At 36.0% G+C, this 25,996-nt stretch overlaps 1 protein-coding gene and 1 pseudogene across 2 annotated transcripts in view; one reads left to right on the top strand and one right to left on the bottom strand.

Annotated features, from left to right (window-relative positions):
* Positions 1 to 25,996, top strand: part of LOC149558863 (putative phosphoribosylformylglycinamidine synthase, chloroplastic/mitochondrial) — a 300,036-nt gene that overhangs the window by 191,991 nt on the left and 82,049 nt on the right. For both annotated transcript variants that reach the window (XR_016365078.1, XM_089832878.1), the window contains exons 18-19: positions 24,923 to 25,111; positions 25,210 to 25,296. Coding sequence is in view for 1 of the 2 variants with exons in the window: in XM_089832878.1 (XP_089689004.1) it covers positions 24,923 to 25,111; positions 25,210 to 25,296 (276 nt within the window). In the remaining variant the exon portion in view is untranslated. The remainder of the gene's footprint in view (positions 1 to 24,922; positions 25,112 to 25,209; positions 25,297 to 25,996) is intronic.
* On the bottom strand, positions 23,086 to 24,021 carry LOC149558864 (trihelix transcription factor GT-3b-like; annotated as a pseudogene).

Genomic DNA, 25,996 nt, shown 5'->3' with positions numbered 1-25,996 from the left:
GTCGTGTGGTGAAAGCAGGTTAGTTTGCTCAATTGGGGGAGTGGCTTACACGTGAACAAATTCACTCATTTTCCACACCTACTGCAGAGTGTGGATGCAATGGGGCCCATTGCCTCTCAAGAAGGGAGGAATGATCAGAACATGGTCCATGATGATCTAGAGGAGGCCGACAAAAGCAGAAATGGGAAAAATACCGAAATCTATTTTTCAAGTATTTTCTATGTTTTAGTATTTTGCATTTTCAATGGCCTTCAAAGCATTTGTTGGCCATGAAAGCTTCTAAGAGTCATCTCTTGAAATTTGGAGATAAACAATTTGATTACCTTTCCAACGGTGTAAGCAACGTACATTTTCGAGCTATGTGTTGAAAGTTTTGACTTCTACAAGTAGACAAAATTTGAAATAGTTTTAAAATAGTTTTCATAGTTTTATTATTTTATTATGTAATAAACATTATGTGCACTATTCATTTCTTTTCAAAGGGATGTTGGTGGCCCTTTAGATTCATCAAACATTGTATAAACTTGAGTTTTGAATGAAATGAACCACTTTTGGCTTGCATAATCTGTTGTATTGAAATTGTGGTATTTGCGTTAAAATTAACAATATCGCAGGTATTACGCCAAGTGTTGTAATCCAGAATCATAATTCGGGTCAAAATCGCTACCAATTCTGATGTTAATTTTGCTACCCTGTCTGTGGTTTGTATTGCTGCCCGTCAAGGCTGGAATTTGTTGTTGAACCAAAGATGCAATTCACTACTAATCTAGAGGTAATTTTCTGCTGATGGATTTTATCTTTGAAGGTTATAGATGTTGTGTTGAATGGTTTAAATTATTATTTTAGACTAAAACTGATGGAGAGAGAACTATCACATCAAATCTTGGTACACATGCCCATATATTGGGGAACATGTGAATGTACTGCAAAACCAAAACCATCGATGAATGTCATTATTAAAGATAAAGAAAACATTGAGACATCAGCATAGAAGATTGGAATATTAGTTTAGTTCCCAGATTGATAGATATTCGTCTCTCGAGATGTCATCAGAACAAATTCTTTATGGTAAATTGTAATGTCCCTTCTCCTATCTTGAGTATTTGATGCTTAAAATCTGTAAAAAAAATGTTAGTAGATGGAAAAGACAACATAAACATATATGAGTATAAAACAATTATTAGAAATTAACAAGATGAATATTATTAAATCATCGAAGTACTAATTCCCATTCTAAACCCACCTAATCCTTTGGGAGGCTCTACTCAGATTCACTAAACTCTCTAATGAGAATAACTCTCAATTAGGAAACCATCATGTCAAGAGCACCTTCTAAGGCCCCTGGGATCTCTATTAATGAGTCAACTCATTAACAATACATAGTTGGTAGAGATCCCACCTCTAACCAAGCCTCTTTTCTCTAAGTTATGGATACGATTAACCACTACAATATATATTGTCTCTAAGAGATTCTCTACAAGTCTCTCTCTAGGTTCCAATTCAAAATCCCTATACTCTCTAATCTTTGAGTTCTTGAAAAGAAACCGGACATTCTAATGAATGCCCTCTACCAAGTTCTTGATCTCTATGACAACTATAAATTTCTCATCTCAATCCTTGATCTTGATAATTTTATCTACTAAATGATTCATATTTATTTATGAAATAAACTTATCAAAGGAACACACCTCTCGTTCCCTCTAGTTTTTCATTTTATAATCCTTCATAGAATATATATTACTTCAATTTCGAACATGCAATATATATTAGTTTAGTTTCTTTACTTTCTTCACTTTGATGGTTTTGTAGTTCAACTCTATCAGGTATACTAATTTTTTAATCCTTCCATATTTTATTTATCATTTTTGTCCTTTAGAAAGAGTTGCAAACCTTCATAATCACAATCCTTTTGAAAAGTCACAACCCTTCATAATCACAATCCTTTGGAAAAATCATAACACTTCATAATCAAAATCCTCTGAAAAGTCACAACACTTCATAATTTCACAATTCTACCAAATAGTTACAACATTTCATAATTTCACAATTCTACCAAAAAGTTACAACACTTCATAATCACAATACTATCAAAAGGTCACAAGCTTTCATGATCAGAATCCTTTTGAAAAGTCACAACTCTTCATTGTTAGAATATTTTTGAAGAGTCACAACCATCCATAATTACAACCCTTTCTAAGAGTCACATCCTTTCATCATTGAAAATATTTGAAAAAAGTCACTTGTTTTGTTCTCATTCCTCTTCTAATAATCCTTCTTTAACTCTTCTCATCTTCTCATCTTCCTTACTCTTTAAATGAGCTCTCCTCCCTTTTATACCTTAATTTTAAAGAGACATCTTTTTATTACATCTCTTGACTTTTTATTAGATTTAATTAATTTATATTATATTATATTATTTACTTATCTATTTTATGTTTATTATCATTTATTATTAAATCTTATTTAGAAAGATAACATACTTTCTACAATATTCTCTTGTATTTAATTTTATTTATTTATTCATTGTAAATTTATTATTATTTAATTATTTTAAATATTATACTAAATATTAGTTTATTGATAATATATTATATATGTAATATTTATTTCTTATTTCTATACCTGAATAGAATTTTATTATCATTATTTATTTAGTTATTATTAAATTTACTTCCCATATTGCTAGATATTTATCTATCGAGATGCCATCAGAACAAATTCTTTATGGAAAGACCCAAGATAATCTAAAAAATGTGAACTGCGTGCAAACTTTTTCACTTGATATTGATAGGATTAACTTGACTGGGGACACCAGAGGTCGATTTTTGAATTCATTTGTGAATTGTGCAATGATGTTAGGCAACTAGCTAAATATCTTAGGCTCTGATGGTCTAGAAGTTTTTTTTGTTGGCTTTATTCCCAATTGGGAATATTAAAAAGCATCTGCTGTGACAAATTAGCAATCGGGACTATTCCATAATGTCTATAATTCTATTCAAGATGAATGTTTATAAGTGAAAATATTGAGGAAAGGAAGGAAATGAGATTCTGGGAAAAAGACTGAAATAGGGACTTGTTGAGTTCTTAGTTAATATTCACAATTTCATTATCATTGTAAGGTAGTCTCAGAAAGAAATGGCCTTTGAAGCCACTTGAACTCAGGGCATATGTTGGAGGAAAAAATGGTTTGGAAAGGAGGCATGTATTATATCTATGAAGTGGTTTGCATAGCATCTCTCTAGAGAGAATGACTAAGTATTGTGGAATGAAGCCTTTTTAGTCTCTTTAGTTGTTTCATCCTCTAGATTACGGTTTCCATGATTCTAATTGCCTTTAACAATCATGTGGGGCCAACAAAACAAACAAGCGAATAAAAAATATGGTTCTTTTTAATTTTTTGTGCATCCAAATTTTCGTAGGGCAATCAAGTATTCCTAACTGTATTGGGTAAGGTCAAAGTATAGATAGGCCATACTCAGTATGCTTGGGTGTACCCATGTGCCTAGAAAAATTGGATGCATGGTTCTAGATTGTTTAAAAATGCCATCTTAGTATTGTACTCGAGACAAGATTGGTTTAAAAAACCTAGGTGATGCGTCCTTGTGGAGCATAGTTTCTAATTAAATTCCAGCAAATTTTAAAGTTGCTAAGTTTTTTCTCTGGCCTTGGTAAGTTTTTGCTTCTGGTGAGTTTTTCAACTATGATCCAAATCTCTACCTGAAGGATTAAGGGAGGTAGATCGTGATAATCAATGTATATGTTGATAAGCTAGTTATCACAAGTAACTCAAAAGCTATGGTAGAGACAATGAAGAATGATCTGAAAAAAACTTTTGATATGACACTATTGTCTAGGCTTATAGGTATGGAAAACTAATCACTTTATTAGTTCATTTGAAAGGGAATATGCTAGGACCTTGTTTGAGAAATTAAGAATGATGGATTGAAAACCTATGTTTACACCTATGGAAGGAATAATGATTACGACTATCTATTTCTGATCCATGTCCTTAGGTGAATGCAACTCTTTATGGACAAATGATTGGAGCTTTTGATTTACTTGACTTATAGAAAATTAGATATTGAGTTTCCTGTTAATTATCTTCCGTGATTAATGCAATAACCAAGGATATCAGCCATCAAAAAGTATGAAATGTAATGTTCTCGTTATAAAATAAATCATTAATCAAACTATTGTTAATGGGCTGATTGATTTAATATATCTCAGACCCATTTTTATTTTATTTGTAGTTTGTGTCACCGTTGGCTATTTTTGTACACCCTCGGAAAGTTTTCCCGACGGGTATTTAAGCATGACTTGTAAGTAGTCTTTAGGTATGCAATTTGGATTATTTCTTGTACTTTGAATTCCCGTTGGGATTCTCTGTTGTTTGCCATTTCGGAAGTGAAAGATCTTCCCTACTTGGCTATTCCGATTTCGGTGGGATTTGACCCTTACCCTATCTCGTCTGTGTACTACTTGGCTTGGATCTGGCAAATCGGAGCATCATTTTCTATGTGGAATATTATTATTTGGTACAAGTGTGTATCTGTTCGGTCTCTGATAATCTGCAAGTTATTCTTGTTTTAATATATATTGCTTTGTGTTTGAAATGACGTAACCGAACTTCTCCATTTTCCATCATCATCTTCATTTCACTGTTCATCCTCCTGTCACCGCATATACATATAGCCTCAACTGGTCTTTCCCTCTTTGTGCATCCTTCCGACTCCCCGCTGTGCTATTGTATAGGCATCATAATACCGTACGGTCTTCTTGACCCCTCCCCTTGCCATACTTCCATCTTCCTTGCATCCATCGTACGACATCCTTGTGCCATCGTACGGCCCAGTTCCTCATCATTTTCCCATTGTACGAAACATATCCGCCTTCACTTCCACTCTATAGCCTTAATACCGTACGACGTGCAACCATTCTTGTATGACCACCCCCCTTCATACCGTACGACCATTCATAGCCATCGTATGGCCAAGTGCAAGGGACCATATGACCAACATTCCATCTGTACAACCCTTCTTGTGTCATTGCCTTGTCACACCGCACACCACATAACTGTACAACCTTCTTTTCCTCTGCACGAAGCGAAAGAAAAATTATTTCTAGAGAAAATGTCGGTAAGGATCATTACAGTGGTACTAGAGCTTCAATTCTGCTAGCTTGTGGACAATGAATGAGAGTTTATAGCTAGAAGAGAAGAAGAACCCATTCCATTGATAGAATGACTGTTGAATTGGAACCCACAGCTGCCGAACTCATGGCACTACTGAGAGAACTTGCTAGGAATCAGACACAGATCAATTATACTCAGTGATTCATAGAAGAGACTCTTAAGAAGTTGATAGACAATAAAATATCCGGAGAACAAAGTGGTCATAGTGCGGACTCAGTATTGGGTAAAACAAACCCTCATCCAACACGCTTTCGACCTTCCATGCCATCTTTTCCCCCATGGACGGAGGCACCGCAAGGAGGGAAACAAGCAACCTTTGAAGAGATGTAAGAACAATTCAAAGAAGACTGGAAGAATGTGAAGTTTGAGGAAGATATATTCTACAAAGATTATGCAGATTTGAGAATGAGATATTCAGGAGGCAAAAGTCGAGGATATTTTAATGATGATCTCAAGAGAAAGTTGAGTAAAGTAAATCTGTCTCCATTTGACAAATCCGGATCCATATCCGCACAGGCGTGGGTAATGAAGGTTGATACTTACTTCTAGCCGAATTCTATGCCAGAAGAAGAAACAATTAAATTTGTCGCATTACACTTGGAAGGAGTTGCACATGAATGGTGGCATCACGACACCATCACATTGGGTCATGATCGAATAAATACTTATGCGGAATTCACTAAGAGATTGATAGATCGATTTGATGGTAAAGATCCGGAATTCAATTTCAAAAATTTGGCATACTTGAAGCAAACTGGATCAGCCGACCACTACATTGCAGAATTTGAGAAACTTTGTTTTGGTCACGGACATTTCTGAAAGAAGACGGATAGTGCTCTTCACAAAACCTCTGAAAGGTTGGGTAAAGGCGTTCAATCCTTCCACCCTATCAGAGGCTATTAAAAAGGCATGGAGTATGGCATCATCATCGGTGTCATCATCTCAAAGTTACTAACATCCCAAACTGTTGGTGTTTCCGAGGGACAAAGATAATAAACCTCTGTACAGGAAGTCATCGTTGGACGAAGCTACCAAACAGGAACTCCAAAAGAAGAAACTAATCTACCAGACAGGAACTCCAAAAGAAGAAACTATGTTTCAATTGCAAGGGACCATGCGAACCTGGCCACAAATACTTTGGAAAAGGAAAAATACACTACATTGAGGTTGTGTCCGATGATGAGGATGAATAGGAAGAAACACTCGCCGAAGACAACCAACATGGTCAGTTTGAATCGTACGAAAAGAATTGCAACATTGGTATGGCGAGAAGGAACTATCGCTCTAGCCGGTAGCTCGAGGTGTACAGTATTTCGTGTACGGGAAACCATTCAAGGACAAAGGTTTATGGTGATGCTCGATAGCAGAGCCACTTTAAACTTCATAAACTCATCTCTGGTGAAGTGAAGAGGTCTACCTATAGAGACACACGCAAGATTTCAGGTCAAGGTGGTCAGAGGGACTCTTCTGCCTTGTACACTTTGTTCCTCAGCTAAGTATCACAATGGTAAAACACATGGTGACCAAGGATTTCTTCATAGTGGACCTTGATGACATGGAGGTTATTTTGGGCATACAGTGGATGGAGAGACTAGATGAATACACTCAGAGCTTCAAACGGATGGATTTCACTTTTGTTTTCGATGGAAAGAAGGTTGTTCTTTGCAGAATGACAAATGAGGGTCGGAAGGAAGTTTGTGCACATCGGATGGAGGTAATTTTTCGGAGTGATGACGTCACTTGGGCTGCACATTGTTTTGTTTCGGCAGAACCTGTAAAAGGGCAACGAACTCCTCTTCAAGGTGATGATCTCCAGAGGATTTTGAGCGACCATGATAAGGTTTTTATAGACATCCCTCCCGGCATACCACCGTATCGAGGGTTTGAACATACTATCGAGTTGGAAGCAGGAGCCAAGCCGGTCATAACCACACCATAACGCCATCCTAAGAAATTCAAAGATGAGATCGAAAAGACGATTTAGGAACTGCTAGAGAAATGATGGATCCATTCTAGTTCTAGCCCTTCTGCATCATCAGTGGTATTGGTCAAAAAAAAAGGACGGGACGATACACATGTGTGTGGACTACCGTGCGTTGAACAAAAAACAATAAAGAATAGATATCCCATTCCAAGTATAGATGAGTTGTTGGATAAATTGCATGGCGTGGTCTGTTTTTTGAAAATAGATCTCCATTTCAGATACCATCAGATTTGCATGAGGGAGGAAGACGTGGAGAAGACGACCTTTCATTGTCACTATGGGCATTATGAGTTCTTGGTCATGCCATTCGGATTAATGAATGCACCTGCTACGTTCCAATCATGCATGAATCGCATCTTCAACAAACAATTGCGTAAGTACTTACTAGTATTTTTTGATGACATTCTTATTTATAGCAGGACATGGGAAGAGCACCTGAGACATCTGGATGAAGTCCTAATGATCATGAAGGATCAGTCCTTGTTTGCCAAGCAATCCAAGTGTGAATTTGGTATGACAGAAATTTTGTACCTGAGACATGTGGTCAGTAAATATGGCGTTCAAGTTCATTAGGAGACGATTCAGGCTATCCTTGATTGGCCTCCCCCAAAATCACTCACTAAGTTGTGAGGATTTTTCGGACTGTGCAGTTATTACCGGAGGTTTGATTAAAGGATTCTCTCAGCTCAGCACACCCTTAACGGATCTGACAAGGAAGGGGTCTTTCCAGTTGAACGAAAAGGCACAACTCACTTTTTATAAGCTGAAAGAGGCAATGAGCACTTGTCTCGTACTTGCATTACCTGATTTCACTCGACTGTTTATTCTGGAGTGTGACGCATCCAAAGAAGGCATTGGTGCGGTACTGATGCAAGATAGACACCCCATAGCTTATGGGAGCAAGAAGCTTACACAAACAGAATGCTTATATTCCATCTATGACAAAGAAACATTGGCCATCGCACATGCACTAACCAAGTTTTGGTAGTATCTGGTGGGTGCTAAGTCTTTCATTCATATGGATTACAATAGTTTGAGATATTTTCTGGAGCAATGGGACTTGAACGAGAGGCAACAAAAATGGGTAAGCAAGGTTTAGACTTTTGATTTTGACATTGAATATGTGAAAGGAAAGAACAATGTGGTTGTAGATGCCTTGTCCAGGAAACCCGCCATCTGTTGAGTAAACCAGATTTCAGCTGACTGGAAGGCACATTTGTTGGTAGAATATTCCAAAAGCACATTTGCCTGTGAGCTAATAGATGACAACACCCAGGATGATCGGTACAAAGTAGTGGATGATATCATCTACTATAAGAATCGAATATTTTTAGTGCTGGAATTCAAATTGAAGCAGAAAATCTTGAAGTACATGACTCACCCTTGGCAGGACACTCGGGCTTCCTCAAAACTTACAAAAGTCTCCGGGAGAGGTTTTCATGGAAAGGACTTAAAGGAGACATATTGCAGTATATAAGAGAGTGTGCAGTCTGCTAGCAGAACAAATGCGAACATAATCTACTTGCTAGGTTATTGCACTCTACCAATTCCAGAACATAAGTGGGAAAGTATCTCGATGGATTTTATAATGGGGCTTCTCAAAGTGAACGGAAATGATTGTATTTTCGTGGTGGTTGACATATTGACAAAGTACGCACATTTATTCGCCATCCCCTCATATTTTCAGGCTGCACAAGTTGCCGATCTATTTTTTAGAGAAGTCTTTTGTCTACACGGGTTACCCCGAAACATTGTCAGTGATCGGGATGGGTGATTAATCAGTATCTTCTAGACAAAACTGTTTCTATTGGTAGGGACAGAATTGTCACCAAGTACTAGTTACCACCCTTAGACAGACGGATAAACGGAGATTGTCAACGAGTGGCTCGAAGGTTACCTTCGAAACTGTTTGGGCACAACAACAGGCGTGGTTCGAGTGGATACATCTAGGAGAATATTGTTACAATACCACGTATCACATGTCCATCGGGATGGCACCATTCAAAGCTCTGTATGGGTACGAACCCCTCTCCTTCATCGACATAGTGCTGGGAGACAGTCGCGCACCAAGGGTGAGGGATTGGCTTCAGGATGGACAGGACATCCTACGATACCTGAAGGAAAACTTACATTGGGCACAGAATCAACAAAAAATGTACGCCGACAGACATCGAATGGAAAGGAGTTTCGAAGTAGGGACTTGGTTTATCTTAGGCTCCAACCATATTGATAATCCTCATTGAAGAGAAAGGGAAAAGAAAAATTGAAGCTACGATTTTATGGCCCCTATCATGTAGTTCGTTGCATTGGTGAAGTTGCTTACAAGCTAGAACTTTCGGAGGGAAGCTGTATTCATAACGTTTTTCATGTTTCATGTCTAAAGAAGGCTATGGGGCAGAACATCACGGTAGCCACAGGCCTTCCACCACTCAATGAAGAAAGAAAGCTCATATTGGAACCAATCAAGATCATCGAAGTACGTGAGAAGACCTTGCGAAACTGCACGGTGAAGGAATATTTGGTGCATTAGAAACACTTGCCATTGGACGACGCAACGTGGGAGGGCGAGCACATTCTCCAACACCGGACATTGCATTTTCTTGAGGACAAGCAAAATTTGGGACGAGAGGATTGTAATGTTCCCATTATAAAATAAATCATTGATCAAACTATTGTTAATGGGCCGATTGATTTAATATATCTCGGACCCATTTTTATTTTGTTTCCGTAGTTTGTCACCATCGGCTATCTTTGTACACCCTCGGAAAGTTTTCCTAACGGATATTTAAGCATGACTTGTAGGTAGTCTTTAGGTATGCAATTTGGATTATTTCTTGTATTGCGAATTCCCGTTGAGATTCTCTGTTGTTCGCCATTTTGGAAGTGAAAGATCTTCCCTACTTGGCTATTCTGGTTTCGATGGGATTTGACCCTCACCCTATCCCGTCTATGTACTGCTTGGCTCGGATGTGGCAAATCGGAGCATCATTTTCTATGTGGAATATTATTATTTGGTACAAGTGTGTATCTGTTCAGTCTCTGATTATCTGCAAGTTATTCTTGTTTTAATAAATATTGCTTTGTGTTTAAAACGACGTTGCCGAACTTCTCCATTTTTCGTCATCATCTTCATTTCACCATTCATCCTCTTGTCACTGCACAGAAATACAACCTCAACTGGTCTTTCCCTCTTTGTTCATCCTTTCGACCCCCCTCTGTGCTACCCTACGAACATCGTAATACCGCACGACCGTACAACCTTCTTAACCCTTCCTTTTGCCATACTTCCATCCTCCCTGCATCCATTGTATGACATCCTTTTGCTACCGTACGGCCCAATTACTTGCCATCTTCCCACTATACGACATATATCCGCCTTCACTTCCACTATATGGCCTTAATATCATACAACGTGCAACCATTCCCGTATGGCCACCCCCTTCATACCGTACGACCATTCATAGCCACCCTACGACCAAGTGCAAGGGACCGTACGACCAACATTGCATCTATACAACCCTCCTTGTATCATTGCCTTGTGACACCATACACCACAGAACCGTACGGCCTTCTTTTCCTCTGCGCGAAGCGAAAGAAAAATCATTTCTAGAGAAGATGTCGGTAAGGATCATTACATGAAAATGAGTCCTAAGGTATATACATGGTGCAATATATCATGGTTTCAAATATAAAAGGATTGATTAGTTCTTTTTGATAGGGTACACACATGCACAATATGCAAGTTTTGTTGATGATAGGAAATCAACATATAAAATTACTTTTTTTCTTATGTTTAGGAGATATTTTGCATGGAATTAAGGAACAAACCATGATTGCTCGTTCCTCAATTGAAGTAGAATATCATGTAGTAGTTTGGCCACTTCGCACAATAGAAGGATTGGAAATACCACAAAATCAAGCTATAGTCCTCCATTGTGACAATCAAAGTGTTCGCAAGCTTGCTCATAATCTAGTGTTTCATGAACAAACCATGCTTATTGAAGTTTATTGCCACTTTATATGAGAGCATGGTTGCCAAAACAACATTCAACTCCAATTCTACTCAAATCTTGTACCTAAGTTAACCAAAAATCTTCTCTCCATGAGTCAAATTACTCAACATGGTTGAACTTAAGAACATTTGACATTTTCACCAAGCCACTTGTAGGAGTAAAATTTGAAAGTGTTTAGGACTCGCTTATTAGTACTTTATAACAATGATGGAATATGGGAAAATGTTGAATATTCAATCATTCTCCACCCATTTTCTATCAGTTTAACTTAGAGTATGGTTGCGTATTGGGTGACACTATTGAACACATGAGTGTTATTTTAAAGGACAATTGCTTGAATGTATGCCTATATATTTAAGACTGTATCGAAGGAGATGTGAAACATATTATGAATCATTTTGTTTGATAAAATCCGAAGGAACTTTTGATTTGTAGGGAATCAATTATCAAATCGTCCAACAAGTTATCAATGTTGAATAAAAAGGCTTGTTGCGATAGGGAGAGATTGTTGGTGATTGTTGAGTTGGAATTGTTGCTGACATGATGATATTATTGCAGGATTTGTTATTGATGTCAACATATGTTTTGTAGTTGCTAGATAGATTCAAATTTTGTATGTTGTAGGCTATTTATCAATACAATGCAGACAATGCTTGACAGTTGAGTATGCAAGTATGAATTCGTGTTATAGGATTTCGTCAATTTAAATATAATTTTTAAATTCTGAATTAAAAATATCTTCCATCTTAATTAAAACTTTCCTTTCATCAACTTACATTCGTTTCCATTAACCTTTTTGTTTTGCATTCTTATCTATTTTTAAATTGGATTAAAAACATCAAATTAAGCGATAACAATATTAGTATTCCTTGTCTTATCTGCTAGCATCTCTATTTTAGCTGAACGAAACTTATTTAAATTGAAAACTCCAGAGTTTATTTCTATCACATGAATATATATAGAGGATGTCAGATGCAATAAAAGATAACAAATGACAACAGAGAAGCGCATGGTACCGGGAGAGACATCATATATATGTATGTATATAAATATCGATAGAAGAAAATATATATAAAGATCTTGAAAGAAGTGAGAGAAGAGACACAAAAAAAGAAAGTATATATGTGTGTGTGTAGATATACAAAAACAAGAAAAGACCAAAAAAGAGAAAACAAAAGAGGGGATAATAATAAAAAATAATAATAATAATAAAAAATAATCTAGGCTTCGGTCGATTACCTATATATATATACACACACACACACACAACATACAAAGTAGGAAGGAAAGGAACAAGACTGAAAAAAATGACATCCATAACACAAAAAACAGCAGCCAAAAGCAAAGGAAAGGACCACAGCCCGAACAAGAACAAGAAGACCTAAGGGAAACCCTTGAGAGAGGAGTTGAGAAGAGACTGTCTAAACATACCATAAGCCAAAGGAATAAGCAAAAGAATGACACTTGTCAATGATAGAGCTCCAAAGTTAAACATGTCATGATATGAAAAGTTCATAGATATATCTTGAGCCTAATATGTTCAAATAAAGAGTATAAAAATCATGTCTTCATACAACCTATTATATTAAGCTATCTAGAGTTTAAAAGTAAGGTGTAAGAGTACAAAGTATTATAGTAAACTATCCAGCGTTCAGAATGCAAAGAAACAAAGTTTCATGGGGATTGATTGTGGATGATGATTGATTCATCCTCTGTTCTCGTAGACTTCCTCTTTGCCATACTGATACTCATAGCTTTTCTTTAGGCTTCTTATGCTTGGAGCCCAACTATCCTTGGTCGTTGGAGGGGGAATAATCAGTAATCTAGCCACATCCTCTTCATTGATAGAAGAAGGTAGGCCATATCCCTCCCTCCAATAATGCATGATCCACTTGGAATCAAGAGGAGAATTTGAGTCTATGATGCACAAGATGAAATGCATATTCCTTTTTCATCGTTGGCTAGTAAGATTTAAAAAGCTTTTTATCTTTGAAGACCAAGATAGTTTGTCGAGGGCAACATTCGAGAGCATGCAAATTGCCAAGGTTGACCGTATGTATGCTTCTGGGAGTGGAATTTGAAAACTATCATGAATGCTAAAAACAACTAATTCTAAACCTTTCAATAGATCTTTCACAAACACGTGGCAAATAGCACAGATAATATCCTTTTTTGGGATTTTAGCCAGGGAAAACAGAGAAGCAAACACACTCACAATATCCTTGTTCGCCCACGTAGTAAATTCATTATCAAATACAAATGTTTGCAATATTCACTCAATCGACAACTCTTCTTTTAACCTCTGAGAGTGGATTGAGGATGCGATTTCACGTCTCCCGCTTTACCTGTCCCAAGAACGTTGCTTGACGGTTCTCCCTTATATGATAAGTAGCAACATAAGTCTCCATGGAGCCAATTACTACTTTGAAGAAAACAAAATGTTAACAACTCAATAGAGAGCCAAGCATATTTAAGAGACAGTGATAATCTAGATCTTTTCTCGACCTATTACTAACAACATCAAAGCATCATGAAATGCCCGACTCTTCTCATGATTTCAAAAGTTTAAGAAATCTTTAAAAACACTACACTTTAAGCTGTAATGTTTTTAGTTTCCATCATAACAAGGAAGGGAATATGGCCTAAGAGTACGTGTTGGAAGAGGAGTGTATTGCTCTTGGCTAGAGAGTAGCAATCATAGAATCACTGAAGTTGATGAGAGGTGCCTTTTCACCTTGTTAAAGGAGGAGAATTGCTGCACATGTTGTAACACAACCACATTTGGTACGTATGTTCCAAGGCCAGCGATCTCTCTCTCTCTCTCTCTCTCTCTATATATATATATATTGAGGATGAGATGTGGAGACACACGTCCCTTCAAGAAGGGACGCGTCTATTCGTTTGAAGTAATATAACAATTCATTATTTAACTACACAGAGAGATTATATGTATACATATATTTACATACATATATATGCATAGACACACATACACACACTTAAGTTTAGTCTTATAGGTTTATCCAACAGAAGTTACCAATCATTAACACTTTCTCTTAGTTAGGGAAGATAAACACATAGATATTATGCCATTGGTAATATTCGAAATGACAAAATTTGAAGGATATCTTTGATTAGAAGATATCCACCATTTTGATATCATGAGATTGATCTCTAGAATATCAACGTTGGATATTCACCAAACACTATGAGTAATTGCCCATAAGACATTCAACATATGATATTGACCAATTACTCAATAAGGTAATGGCCTGAGAATATCAATACTTGATATTCACCAAATACCTATCATATATCTTTACAAACAACTCATATACCATCAAGTGAATGACATCTGACACTTAGTTCTTGATTTACATGATATAATCCATCATGATCTTTTTCAACATTTACGTAAAATGTATATCATGACTTTCGCAAATACAAATAATAATCATTTGGAAGTTGTCACTTCCTCATGATGTACATAGGGGTAGGCCCATTAAATATGTAGTCACATGCATAATACAAAAAGTTTACATGAATTCAAAACTCCCTTGATTCTAATGTGATCAAGATCTTCAAATACCAAGTAAAACATATCCTGTACTCGCTGCTTCAGACGAGTGTTTCAGACTCCATCTGAACACCAATATTCTAAGCTCCCTTACCTTTGAAGAAGTTTCATACTCCCTATGAATCTGATATCAATTGTTCTTTTCCTATCCTAGCCTTTATGATGGGTCCCTCTTACCCCTTGATGCTCATACTTGTGTCATGTTTGAAGCGATACAATAGTGCGGAATTTTTTATACGCTCACCTACGGTGTTGTTTTGCTTGCTTTGGGTGATATTCAAGACTTTCCACTTCAATTGTGTTCCCTTTCCATGTATTAAGTAAATTATATATCCTTCCTTATTTATATACGACTTTTAATAGCTATTAATCATGTTAATCTAATATCATAACATGTGTCGATATTGAGTATCGGCTTATCTTTAATCAAGTATCCTATTGATGTGTATTTGCTATACGTAATCGATGAAGATTGCCAGTTTGTGCATTCTTATTAACTTGCACTACCTTCTTGTATCGGTTGATACAATTATTGACTTTGATCATAACATAAATTCACATTGATAAGCTGCGATCATTCATAATTAACAATAAGCAGTGAACATGTATTGTGAATCGGCATCAAGGTTTAATGGACATGTCTTTGTCGGAGACATGTCTCCACACAATTATGTTTATATTGAGTGGCTATGAATCCTGGAGCACATAGAAAAATAAAAGTGCGATTACAAGATACATCAGCGATACAATTTATACCTTCTCAAGTTGGTAGAAAATTACCATACTCAAGATAAAATTGTTATTTCATCATAGCTTTGCAACATTATATTGATACCAACATTAGGGTCATTATAAATGAAGAATAAATCACTTTGAGTCTTATTCTAGTTGCAGTATTGTCAAATTGAGATCAAGATACAATTTGGAATAAATTTTAAAAATCTCTTCAATTTAAATTTTATCCAAATTAACAAGATTCTCGCAAAGCTCCTCAAATCCTATCTTTTAAAACCATTCTGCCATCAACATTCTTTTTTTGGAGGGCTTCCGATATGAATAGTCCTACTTTAGGAAGGCAAGCTTTGTTCCCATTATGGTAAGTCGATGTTGTTGTAGTTGTATTAAAAAAAGGAGATGAAAGCTCCTTAGATAGATTTACAAAGACAATATATCTGAAAGATAAAATCGTGCACTAAAGACGAAAATAGGAACTACCTAATAAATTAAAGACTAACTCAGATGACCATTAAAGAAACATTATAATATGCTAATACACTTCCTTAATGGTCATTGTTTAACTATTGTCTTTTGGTCACAAGTTCTTCAAAACATTCTATTGTTGCTGAGACCTTCCTTGGATCTGCAAAATGTTAATGATCAAGAAGCCAAAATTCACCCAAAAACGAACAGAGAAGGGTGCCCCCTTCTTCAGAATGCTTTGCAACAAGAGACAAGAGCCCACCACTAACGTTGCTGTTGAGACGAGTTTGCTACTAACCCTCCCATAATCAACAAAACATCTGACCAGAAATCATGATAAAATATCCAAATTGATGTTGGATAATAGAGTTGTTCTTCCATGGAAACAAAGACAAACACTAAGAACAACTAGTACAATTTTGAGGAAAAATTGGCAAACCCTCCAAACTTTACAGAGGAGCTTGATGCTCTTAAAAGAAATTGCAAAAAGGTGCAATTTTTTAGGAGAAAAATCGATAAAACCAACATGATGTTTTAGGTGAAATATTCTCTATCATATTGTCATCCAAAGAAGATTATTGTTTCTTCAGAAAATCTTGGTGAAGTTCTTTGATGTGATCGGATTGAAAACTCTCCTTATATGTTTAAAATGAGAGAGTAGAATTTGCAATCGCTTTTAATGAGAAGGCGACAAGAACTATACGACAATTTTCCTCACATCTGGCTGCAAAATTACAGCCACCACTCACACTTGTCATCCAAAGACATTCAATTTGGAGAACAAGGATGATTCATATTTGTGGTAGACCTCGTTGGATGTTTTATTTATTTATTTTTGTAGCTAGCACTTTACTGTGGTTTGTATCATGTGGTATCCCAATAGTTATCTAGGCACTACTAATAGGCTTTTTGTCAACACTTCTCCATGCAAGCTTTCGTACACTGAATCTCAAAGCACAATTGAATAGTTCCACAATAAATTCAAGGGTAGATCCACTTTTTGTTATTGTTGATGTTGAATAATGGACTATTAAGCTTTCTTGTGAGATCTACCCTAGATCAGTTTGTCTACTCTAGGTTTTGAGTCTAAACTTTTATCCTTAAGAACCGTAGATAACTCATCCTTTTCACTATTTGTTATGGGAATATCTTCCATGTCTTTCCATTTCCAACCTAAGGCCATGCTTAGGAATAATCAAAACATAATTTGTGTGTAATGTCCCTGTTTTTGGCAGGTCTACACAGTTGATGGAGTTAGCTCATCATAGTGACCCTCGTGAGCTGACAGGGTGTTTTAGGGGTCCCAATTGTAGATTTACTATTTTTAGTAGGTCTATTTTTGGCAGTTGCTAGTTTTGGCAGTGCAGTGGGTGGCTTTGGCAATTGGTCGTCACCTACGGTAAATTAAGTTAATAATTGCATGAGCTCTTATTTATTATTAAGTTGCATTATTATAATAATGTTTATATTATTATAATAATGACATTAAGTGATATTTCTAAAAAGTGTGTTGGAAAGTTTCTAGTGTTGAGTTCTTTTGGGAAACTTCCACAATTTTTGAAGTGGAGTCTTTTTTTAAACTTTGGGCCAATGAAATTTTATAAATGAGAGCTCATTTCATGGGGAAAGGCACGCTTGAAAATATATATGCTTTTTATCGCCTTTGTGGCTTTTTTATGAGTTCTGAATTGTGAGCCCTTGCTGAAGTATAAGGGTCTATTAGTTTCTGAAGATTGCTTGAAGTCACTGCTGACGTATAGTGATTTCATTTGTCAAATCTCCTATTTGTCATTATCTGTGTCTGGGAGATTGCCGTTATAATTTTGAAGATTCTCATTGGCAATTGTGCTGGAGTATACAGTTGTCGAATTCTCCAACTGTAATCATTGTGGCTATGGAGATTAACATTTTGAAGGAAGTTGACTGAATTTTTGTTACAGACTTAGCAGTTGAAATTAAGATTCTATTTGGGGCATATTTGTGACTACCGTTTCAAGTTTGGAAAGGTGTGTGGGGTTGATTTCTGTCTGGATGCCATATCTACAAGTTGGCGGGTTGCTGAAAAGGACAATAGGTTGGGCAAGTATCCACCTTAGACCTGACACACTGGAATTGACCTACGACCAGCTTGTGGAGTCTGCGATCTGCATTACAGCTGGACATTACTGAATATACTGCTTGTGATCGGCATTCAGAGCAATACCAGTCGTAGCAGACTGGTGCGATTGAGTCTTGGCTTGCGTTGATGGGATAGGGAGTGCTGTAGCTGCCTCTAGTTTAAATTCTGGATTCTCCTTTCAACTGGCAGCACCAAGGATTATGCTATGGAAGAAATCAGGTTCCAGTATTAAATAGAAATTGGAATTCGATACATGTGAATTGTATTTCCTTTTCCATTTAAAATTATAAGTAATGCTGGAGCTGTGTTGTTAGTATATCCTCTGAAAAATTAATAAAAACCAAAAGACTTAGAAACATTGTTCATTGGCATTGATAATTCTATCAGAGCATATGTAGAATTTTTACAGTGGTATCAGATGCTTGCTTGGAAAGTCTTTGATGTAATGTCAAACCATTCAATGTGAAAGAAATTGATGCTTGATTTAGATTTAACCAGACAAGGTTTTTACACTGTGAGATAACTACCTCATCTTGAAGTTAAAATCTCCTTAATTCTTGGTGATAGGTTAAGACTGTCCATAGTTGGGTAACCGACCAATGAATCTTCCCAAAACAATATTTCATGGCCATTATCCATATCCTAGGTTAATTTATTATCGATTAAGGATTTTCTTTCCAACATGAAGTTCCAAGCCCTTAACCCTCTAGGGGGGTTAATGGTTTGGAATATCCATGCCACATTTGTGCTACTTAAGTATGTATGATAAAGGATTTTGGCCCATTTCCTGTCAGATTCTGGATACATTCTCAAATAAGTTTAGCCCCTAAAGCCTTGTTTTGCCATTCTAAATTTTTAATACCCAACCCCCTTTTTGATATAGGTTTATAATTGGTATCCTATTTTATAAGCCTAAGTTTTTTGTGCTCTGATACTCATTGTCAAAAGAAAGTTCTAAATTTACTTTCTAATTTCGTCTTTACCTCTTGAGAAAGAGGCAAACACAACATTTGATAAGCTGGAATTGCAAAGAGAACAAATTTAATCATAGTAGTTTTACCTGCATTAGTAAATCATTCACCTTTCCAGCTATGCATTTTAGAGTATATCTTTTTGGATACTGGGTCCCAAAGCTTGCTGACCCTGGTACCCTTATCCAAGGGGATACCTAAATATTGACAAGAATAGTTCACTTTTTAAATTCCATAATATTGCAGTTTTCTTTTTTTTTATCATAGGAGTATTATTAAGGAAAAAAATGTCAGATTTATGTGCATTTAGCTTGTACCAGAGGTCTGCAGATATAAGTTTAGAATAATTTTATAATTTTGAGCTTCAACTTTGAAGCTTTTGCCAAGAAGAATTTTATCATCTGCAAATTCTGGGTTAGTTATGTTAGACACTCCTTCAGGTACTAAGACACCATAAATTTTCCTTTTTGAGTGAGCTTTCATTATAGCTCTCCCAAAGGCCTTCGCCATTATCATAAATAAGAAGGGTGAGATAAGGTCTCCTTATCTGAGACCATGGGAAATATAAAAAAAACCTTCCGAGGAACTGTTAAAGGAGAAAAATCTTGGGAGTAGAGATGCAATTGAAAATTAGGTTTACCCCTTGTTTGGAGAAATGAATGCTTCTGAGATCTTACATGATGTCAAGTTTCATTAACTGACATGGATCTTTGTTGATTTGAGCAGAGTGGATCAATTCTTGTATAATAATGGTTTTGTCAAAGACTGATGTGCCAGAACAAAATTGGTTTGTTCTTCTGGTATTAATTTTGGTAAGAAGATTTTCAATCGAGTTGCCAAAGCCTTTGAGAGAATTTTATACACTGTGTTACACAGTGCTATAGGTCTGAAATCTCCCATTATTTCACAGATGGATTTCTTGGGAATTAATGCCAAGAATGTGTTGTTAATATTAGTGATTAGATTACCCACACTTGTGGAAGCCTCTATTACTTCCGAAATTTCATCCTCTAAAAGAGACCCACATTTTTGAAGAAAAGGATGCCTGGAAACCGTTTGGCCTTGGCGATTTGTCTTGATGGAGTTGAAAAAGGGCAGTATTGATTTGTTCTTTAGAGAACTTGCTATTGAGGAACTCATTATCTGAGGATGATATTAATTTGGGTATAGGTGTAAGTAACTCCTGTTGAGCTTTCAAATTGGAGGATTTCTAATTATTCAGAATACTTGTGTTAAAGAATCACAAATTCTTTTGCTAACTGTTTGAGATCCTTTATGTTGTAATAACCCTTGTTGGTTATGACTTTATCACACACCACAATTTTGTCTTTTGACAATTCGTCAAACACTTGACAAGGAAAAACTCATATACCAATGTCAAGAAACCAGCTGGAATCCCATTTCGGACTGGATGATATTACACAAAGCAAATTAGTTTTCCCAAATAACTAGGAGTTCAATCAAATTTCAGAACAATCCAACTTATAAGATTTGAAATGAGCTAATGTATTCTATGACTGATATGTAATTCCTGAACATGTCACTTCCCTAGCTGTGGTGGCAGATGCACATATAAATCTCCCTTTTGCTTATGTTAAGTACTTCTGAAATTCCTTGGACTTTGAAATATAGTAGTATTTATAAGAAAGAAACTTCATAGATAAATCTGAAACAAATACCAGTAAATCTGAACATTCAACTTCACAAAATTTATTGGCAAATGTATGTTTTATTTGGCAACAATACTTATTACGTGATCAAATATTTGCACCTGATTTTTGAAGTGCTTCTCCAGTATAGATATCCACAGCCTTCAATTCCCTTTCTTAGCCATTGCTATAGGTAGTGCAGACCCTGAATACAAATTGCAGTAGCCCTGGGAGTGATTGGAAGACAAAAGTGCTGCAATGTGGCCCCTAAAAACACAACCACGGTACCTTGTTTTGAATGCAGGCCCTAGAATATGAAACAGTAGGCCTGAAGAAGAAATCTCAGGTGAGAAATTATGTAATATCCTCCCTCAAATTGAAATCGCAGGCACAACATGTGAAGCACAATTGATATAAATACTAAATCGCTGCCTAATAAATAATTCCTACAATGTCAAACCCCAAATCGATCCTTGCAAATCTCGAAATTGGCATTAATTTTTTTCACCCACTCAGTCAACAACTGCAGCAATGAATCCCCCTTAGACAGTAAAACAGTAGGAGAAGAGAGCAATTGTATACCTCAGCACAATTGCCAATGCAATCCTCAGAAATAAATCTCAGAATTCTGAAAACCTCAGAAATGCAATTTCCTCCACAATAATAATACTTCCAACCACAGACAATAATAGTTAGGGAGATTAGATGGAATCGCTATACCTCAGTAGTGATTCGTAAACACTTCTCAATTCCCTTATACCTCGGCAAGGGAAGCAAGATTCAGAAACTCAGATAAGCCACAAAGGCAACAAAAGAAAATAAATATTCAAGCGCTCATTTTCTAATGAAATGAGCTCATTATTATAATCCCCTATTGACAAAAGTTTCCCAAAAGAACTCAACTGCAGAAACTGCATGAGTTTCCAAAAAGAACTCAACTCTGGAAACTTTCCAACACGACTCTTAATAATATCGCTTAATGACATTATGTAACAAACGAATTTTCCTAACCAATTTAAAACTCCTAATGATCTAATAACTGATGCCATTTCATATTGAAAAGACTTCCTTTAACTATTTTTGACTTGAAGGGAGTAACTGCTTCCTATTCAGTTTACTAATTATAATCATCTATTGGAATTAAATAAATAAATGAGTAAGCTGCTACCATTTTTAATCATTCTAACTGATAACATGTTCAGCTGAAAGTTGAGTACAACTATCAATTAATATCTTCAATTTCATTAACACGCATTGATATTTTATAGAAAGGAAGCTTTACCCTCTGCGTGATCCATAGTTGTGCTATTAAGTAAGTTTGTTTGGTTTAAATAGTGCGTTTTAATGAAAACCAAATACAGAATTTAATATATTTTTATCTCCTTTGCTATACATCCTAATCTTCCATAACCTCTCACTCTGGAAGTTTGGTTGAGAGGTCTTATTCCGATATCTTCACACAAGGGTCAATTGATGGAAAATCTTCATATTTTGGTGCACTTCTTGTGACCACCATACCCTTATTGTTTTATCCAATAAGATTTCTTCCTTATGGTAGATGGAATTTAGCTGCTTTATGAATTTGTCATTCATATTATTGAAGCTTTAAATTTTGGATATCATTTTGAATAGCTTCCATTTTCGTTTTCATAAGAGGCTTTTAGATAGATGTTTGTTAAAGCCTCCTTGTTTCACATGTTTAGATTTATTTTGACATCCTTTAGTTTCTTTTCAAAGCTTGACGTTTTAGAGGCTTAGGCAAAAATGTTAAGCTATTACTTTTCTTGGATTAATTCATCCAAGCCTGGTTGTTTGATAATACACACAAATACATAAAGAGATTTTCTCTCATTTTGTCTTAAACAACTATCATCAAGTCGAAGTTCACCTTTCAATAGTTGTTTCGTCCAAATCTTTGAACAAACATTTGCAAAGGGGTTTAGAAAACAATATCTTCTATTCCCTATATATTGATGTTTGCATAGATTGATAGTACTAAAGGACTAAATTCAACTATGACAGTCCACGATGAAATAAAAAAGTAGCAGACTCTGGAAGAGTCTAGTTTTTTGTAGGTATTTTAGTACTAGCGCTTGCACCAAAAGGAGGTGCAATGGTTATGCTGATAGTTATATACAATAAATGATATTGTGTCAAAAAAGAAAAAGAAAGGTAATATTTCAAATGCAAAGGTCCTGACAATTTATTAAATTTCTCTAATGACATATAAACTTGGCCTAAAATCAACAAGCACAAAATGTCTAAATGTGGGTGGAAATGATGTTGGGAAAGGTTGATTAATTTGGTTCTACGCACATTTGCTTGAAATCTTTTGGAACCTTTTCACCAAGTCCTTTTGAAAGTAGCGAAGCAATTAACTTTCATATATAAGGGAAAATGAGCTTGGTGAGAAGGGCAGTGAGAAGAGCGCCTCTGTTATTAGCACGTGCATCCTGCGTTACCTTGTGTTGGTCGTACTTGTCTCTCCTCTAATGCTCTATGAGAAGCCTTTCCTTCTCTAGAGTCTCCATTGTCTCTCAACACTCCGCCCCCCTATACTCCATTGACTCTTGCCACTGGATTTGAATGAGATGCTACTGCTTGACGAAACCCTCCATAATTTCATTCATGTTGTTTTCCCGAGACTTCTTTGCCATCATGCAAAGCCTCTCCTTGTATGCCACTTTCTTCTTTGCCATTCCCACCACTTCCTCCTCCTAAAGCCACTTCTTTGCAATCTTCACAACTCCCTTGTTCTTCCTCTTACTGAAAATCCCCTCCTTGGATTTATCCATTTGGGTCTGCTTTCCCATCTTGTTGGTGAAAAGCGCACATCATTTGTCAAAGAATGGGCACTGTTGGAATCCGAGGTCAATCTCTAGGAAAGTTGCCAACAATTTGGGCATCACAATTCACTGATACTGGGGACAAAAGGTGGAAAAAAGGGTACAATTGTTGAGAAACAAGGGAAGTAAGGAATGAAATGGGGATTTAGTAAATCAGGAGAGAATTGGGGAAATATGTAATTGGGGATTGAAATATGTGATTAGGGATTTGTGAAGACCTTGTAGTGAGTGACCAAGTTCTTCCATTTGCATTGGTCTATTGTGCGTCTATAGCTCATGTCCGCCATTTTAGAGGCAATGAGCTCTGAGAGATTCTTGCTTCATTTGGTGTGAACGAAGCTGCTCAAGCTTTGCTTTCATGATGATGAAATCTTTGGTCTCTTGCTCACTCCTTTGAGCCATCTGGTCAGACCCGAATAAATACCCGTACCCATATCCGTCGTTCACTTCCAGTTTATTCAATTCTTCCATTGTTTTCAAAGGAGATGTTTGGGATGGATTTGATGATTATAGGGAGGTAGGGGATCATGTGAAGGGTAGCAGGCACCACCAATTCTGATGCCGAGAAAAAAATAATGCGGGATGACATCCTACCACCATCTACGTGAATTACAAATCTGCAATGATGATTCCCACAATAAATAGTTTATCAGCTAATTATTTTAATTTCTTTATATATAAATATATTTATTGACTGTTTTAACTTTTAACTGGATTAGCACTGTTTTTTCTTTTTAATTATTTTATTATGATAGTTTTTTGCACATTGTAATAATAGAGTTTGAGATGTATCCCGGCCAGTACCAGCAGCAGAACCTTACTTTTGTGGATACAGGGTCCTGTCTTGTATCTGTGCCATTCCAGTGTCTCCTCCAATTACCACTCGTCTGAGAGAAACCAAGTCACATTATTACCACTCATTTCATTTCTGCGTTAACTTTGAACTCTCTGGCACTATTCTGAACAAGAAAATTTAAAAATCTTGGATAAAGATGATCGAACCTACAAGTCTATGCCAAGCATTTCCCAAGTTCTAGCAGAACTCAATATATATGTTTTCTTGTTGGTTATTCTACTTTAAATTGACATGTTCAAAATATAATTTTTTGAAAATTGTTAAATTTATGCATCCTTTTGTTCTCATATGTGAGTAATAACTGTGTGTTTTTGTTGAGAAAATCTGACATGTTTGGTTTTGAATAAGGGCTTTGTATGTCGGAGTAATTTTTTTATGGAAGATTTATGCTTTGTGAAAAGATTTACTACATTTAGAGCAAATACTTTTTATAATCTTTGGTACAGCTTAATGGCAATCATTCCCTTTGTCTGTAAAGATTTTAATTTTTATGATACTTCTGTTTGTTTTGTTCAGGTAAGTGGTCAAAATGATGCAGAGTTGGACTTCAATGCAGTTCAGCGAGGGGATGCGGAAATGGCTCAAAAGCTGTACCGTGTTATCCGTGCATGTGTAGAAATGGGAGACAAAAATCCCATTATAAGCATTCATGATCAAGGAGCAGGTGGGAACTGCAATGTTGTGAAAGAAATAATCTACCCTAAGGTATTAACTATCGTTTGGCATACTTGGTGTTATTTCTTTGGTGTGTAGTCGTACATCTAGAATAACAACAATTATATGTACTGTCACTTGTTAAACAGGGGGCAGAAATTGACATAAGATCGATAGTAGTTGGCGATGAAACAATGTCAGTTTTGGAAATATGGGGTGCTGAATATCAGGAACAGGTAAAATTCATTTGTTCTTGGTTATCTTTCAAACATGGGACTTTAAAATATATGTGATTAGGAAAAGGTGCTTCAGATGCTATAAAAGTTTCAAGTCAATTAAATTATTTGGATCACTTTTGTTTTTGGAAACCATGAAACAATGTAAGACATAAATTCCATTTATCTAGAAAATGTTTTACAGCCAATTTGGGATTAATATCTTTTACAAGATAATTGGCAACATGTAACATGAAACAAAGCAGGCACAATGTAAATGATGACTTGATTTTTTGAAGGGAATGCTTGTTGATTTAGGTTTTCATAACCCAAAAGTACTGTGATCCAGTATTTATGATTTCCGAAAACAAAACAAATTGTTTGAAGTGCAATTATGAAACCTGTGTTTCTTTATCTATGCAAGAAACCAGTGGCTTAACCATCTTAGTAATCAAAAAGCTTGGTCAGTGCTTATACTTATATTCTAAATGTTATGGTATTTTTTGACTGTTAAGCAACTTGGGATGTGAGTTGTGTAAGTGTATGTGGATCCCTGACAGAGATTAGAAATTAATACTTATCAGTAGATCTGATATATAATTCAGTTCTGATTAAATCAGACTGACTATATTAATATATATGAACTTTATACTATTTACTGTTCACAAAAATATGTTCAGAAAATTATATCTTCAAAGATATATAATATAATTCAGAGTGC

Source organism: Cupressus sempervirens, chromosome 5 (assembly GCF_028749045.1).
Source record: "Cupressus sempervirens isolate cs-2001-9-10 chromosome 5, ASM2874904v1, whole genome shotgun sequence".
NCBI classification, from domain to species: domain Eukaryota; kingdom Viridiplantae; phylum Streptophyta; class Pinopsida; order Cupressales; family Cupressaceae; genus Cupressus; species Cupressus sempervirens.
Note: the sequence above shows the minus strand (reverse complement) of the source record. Positions and strands in the feature narration are given on the sequence as shown.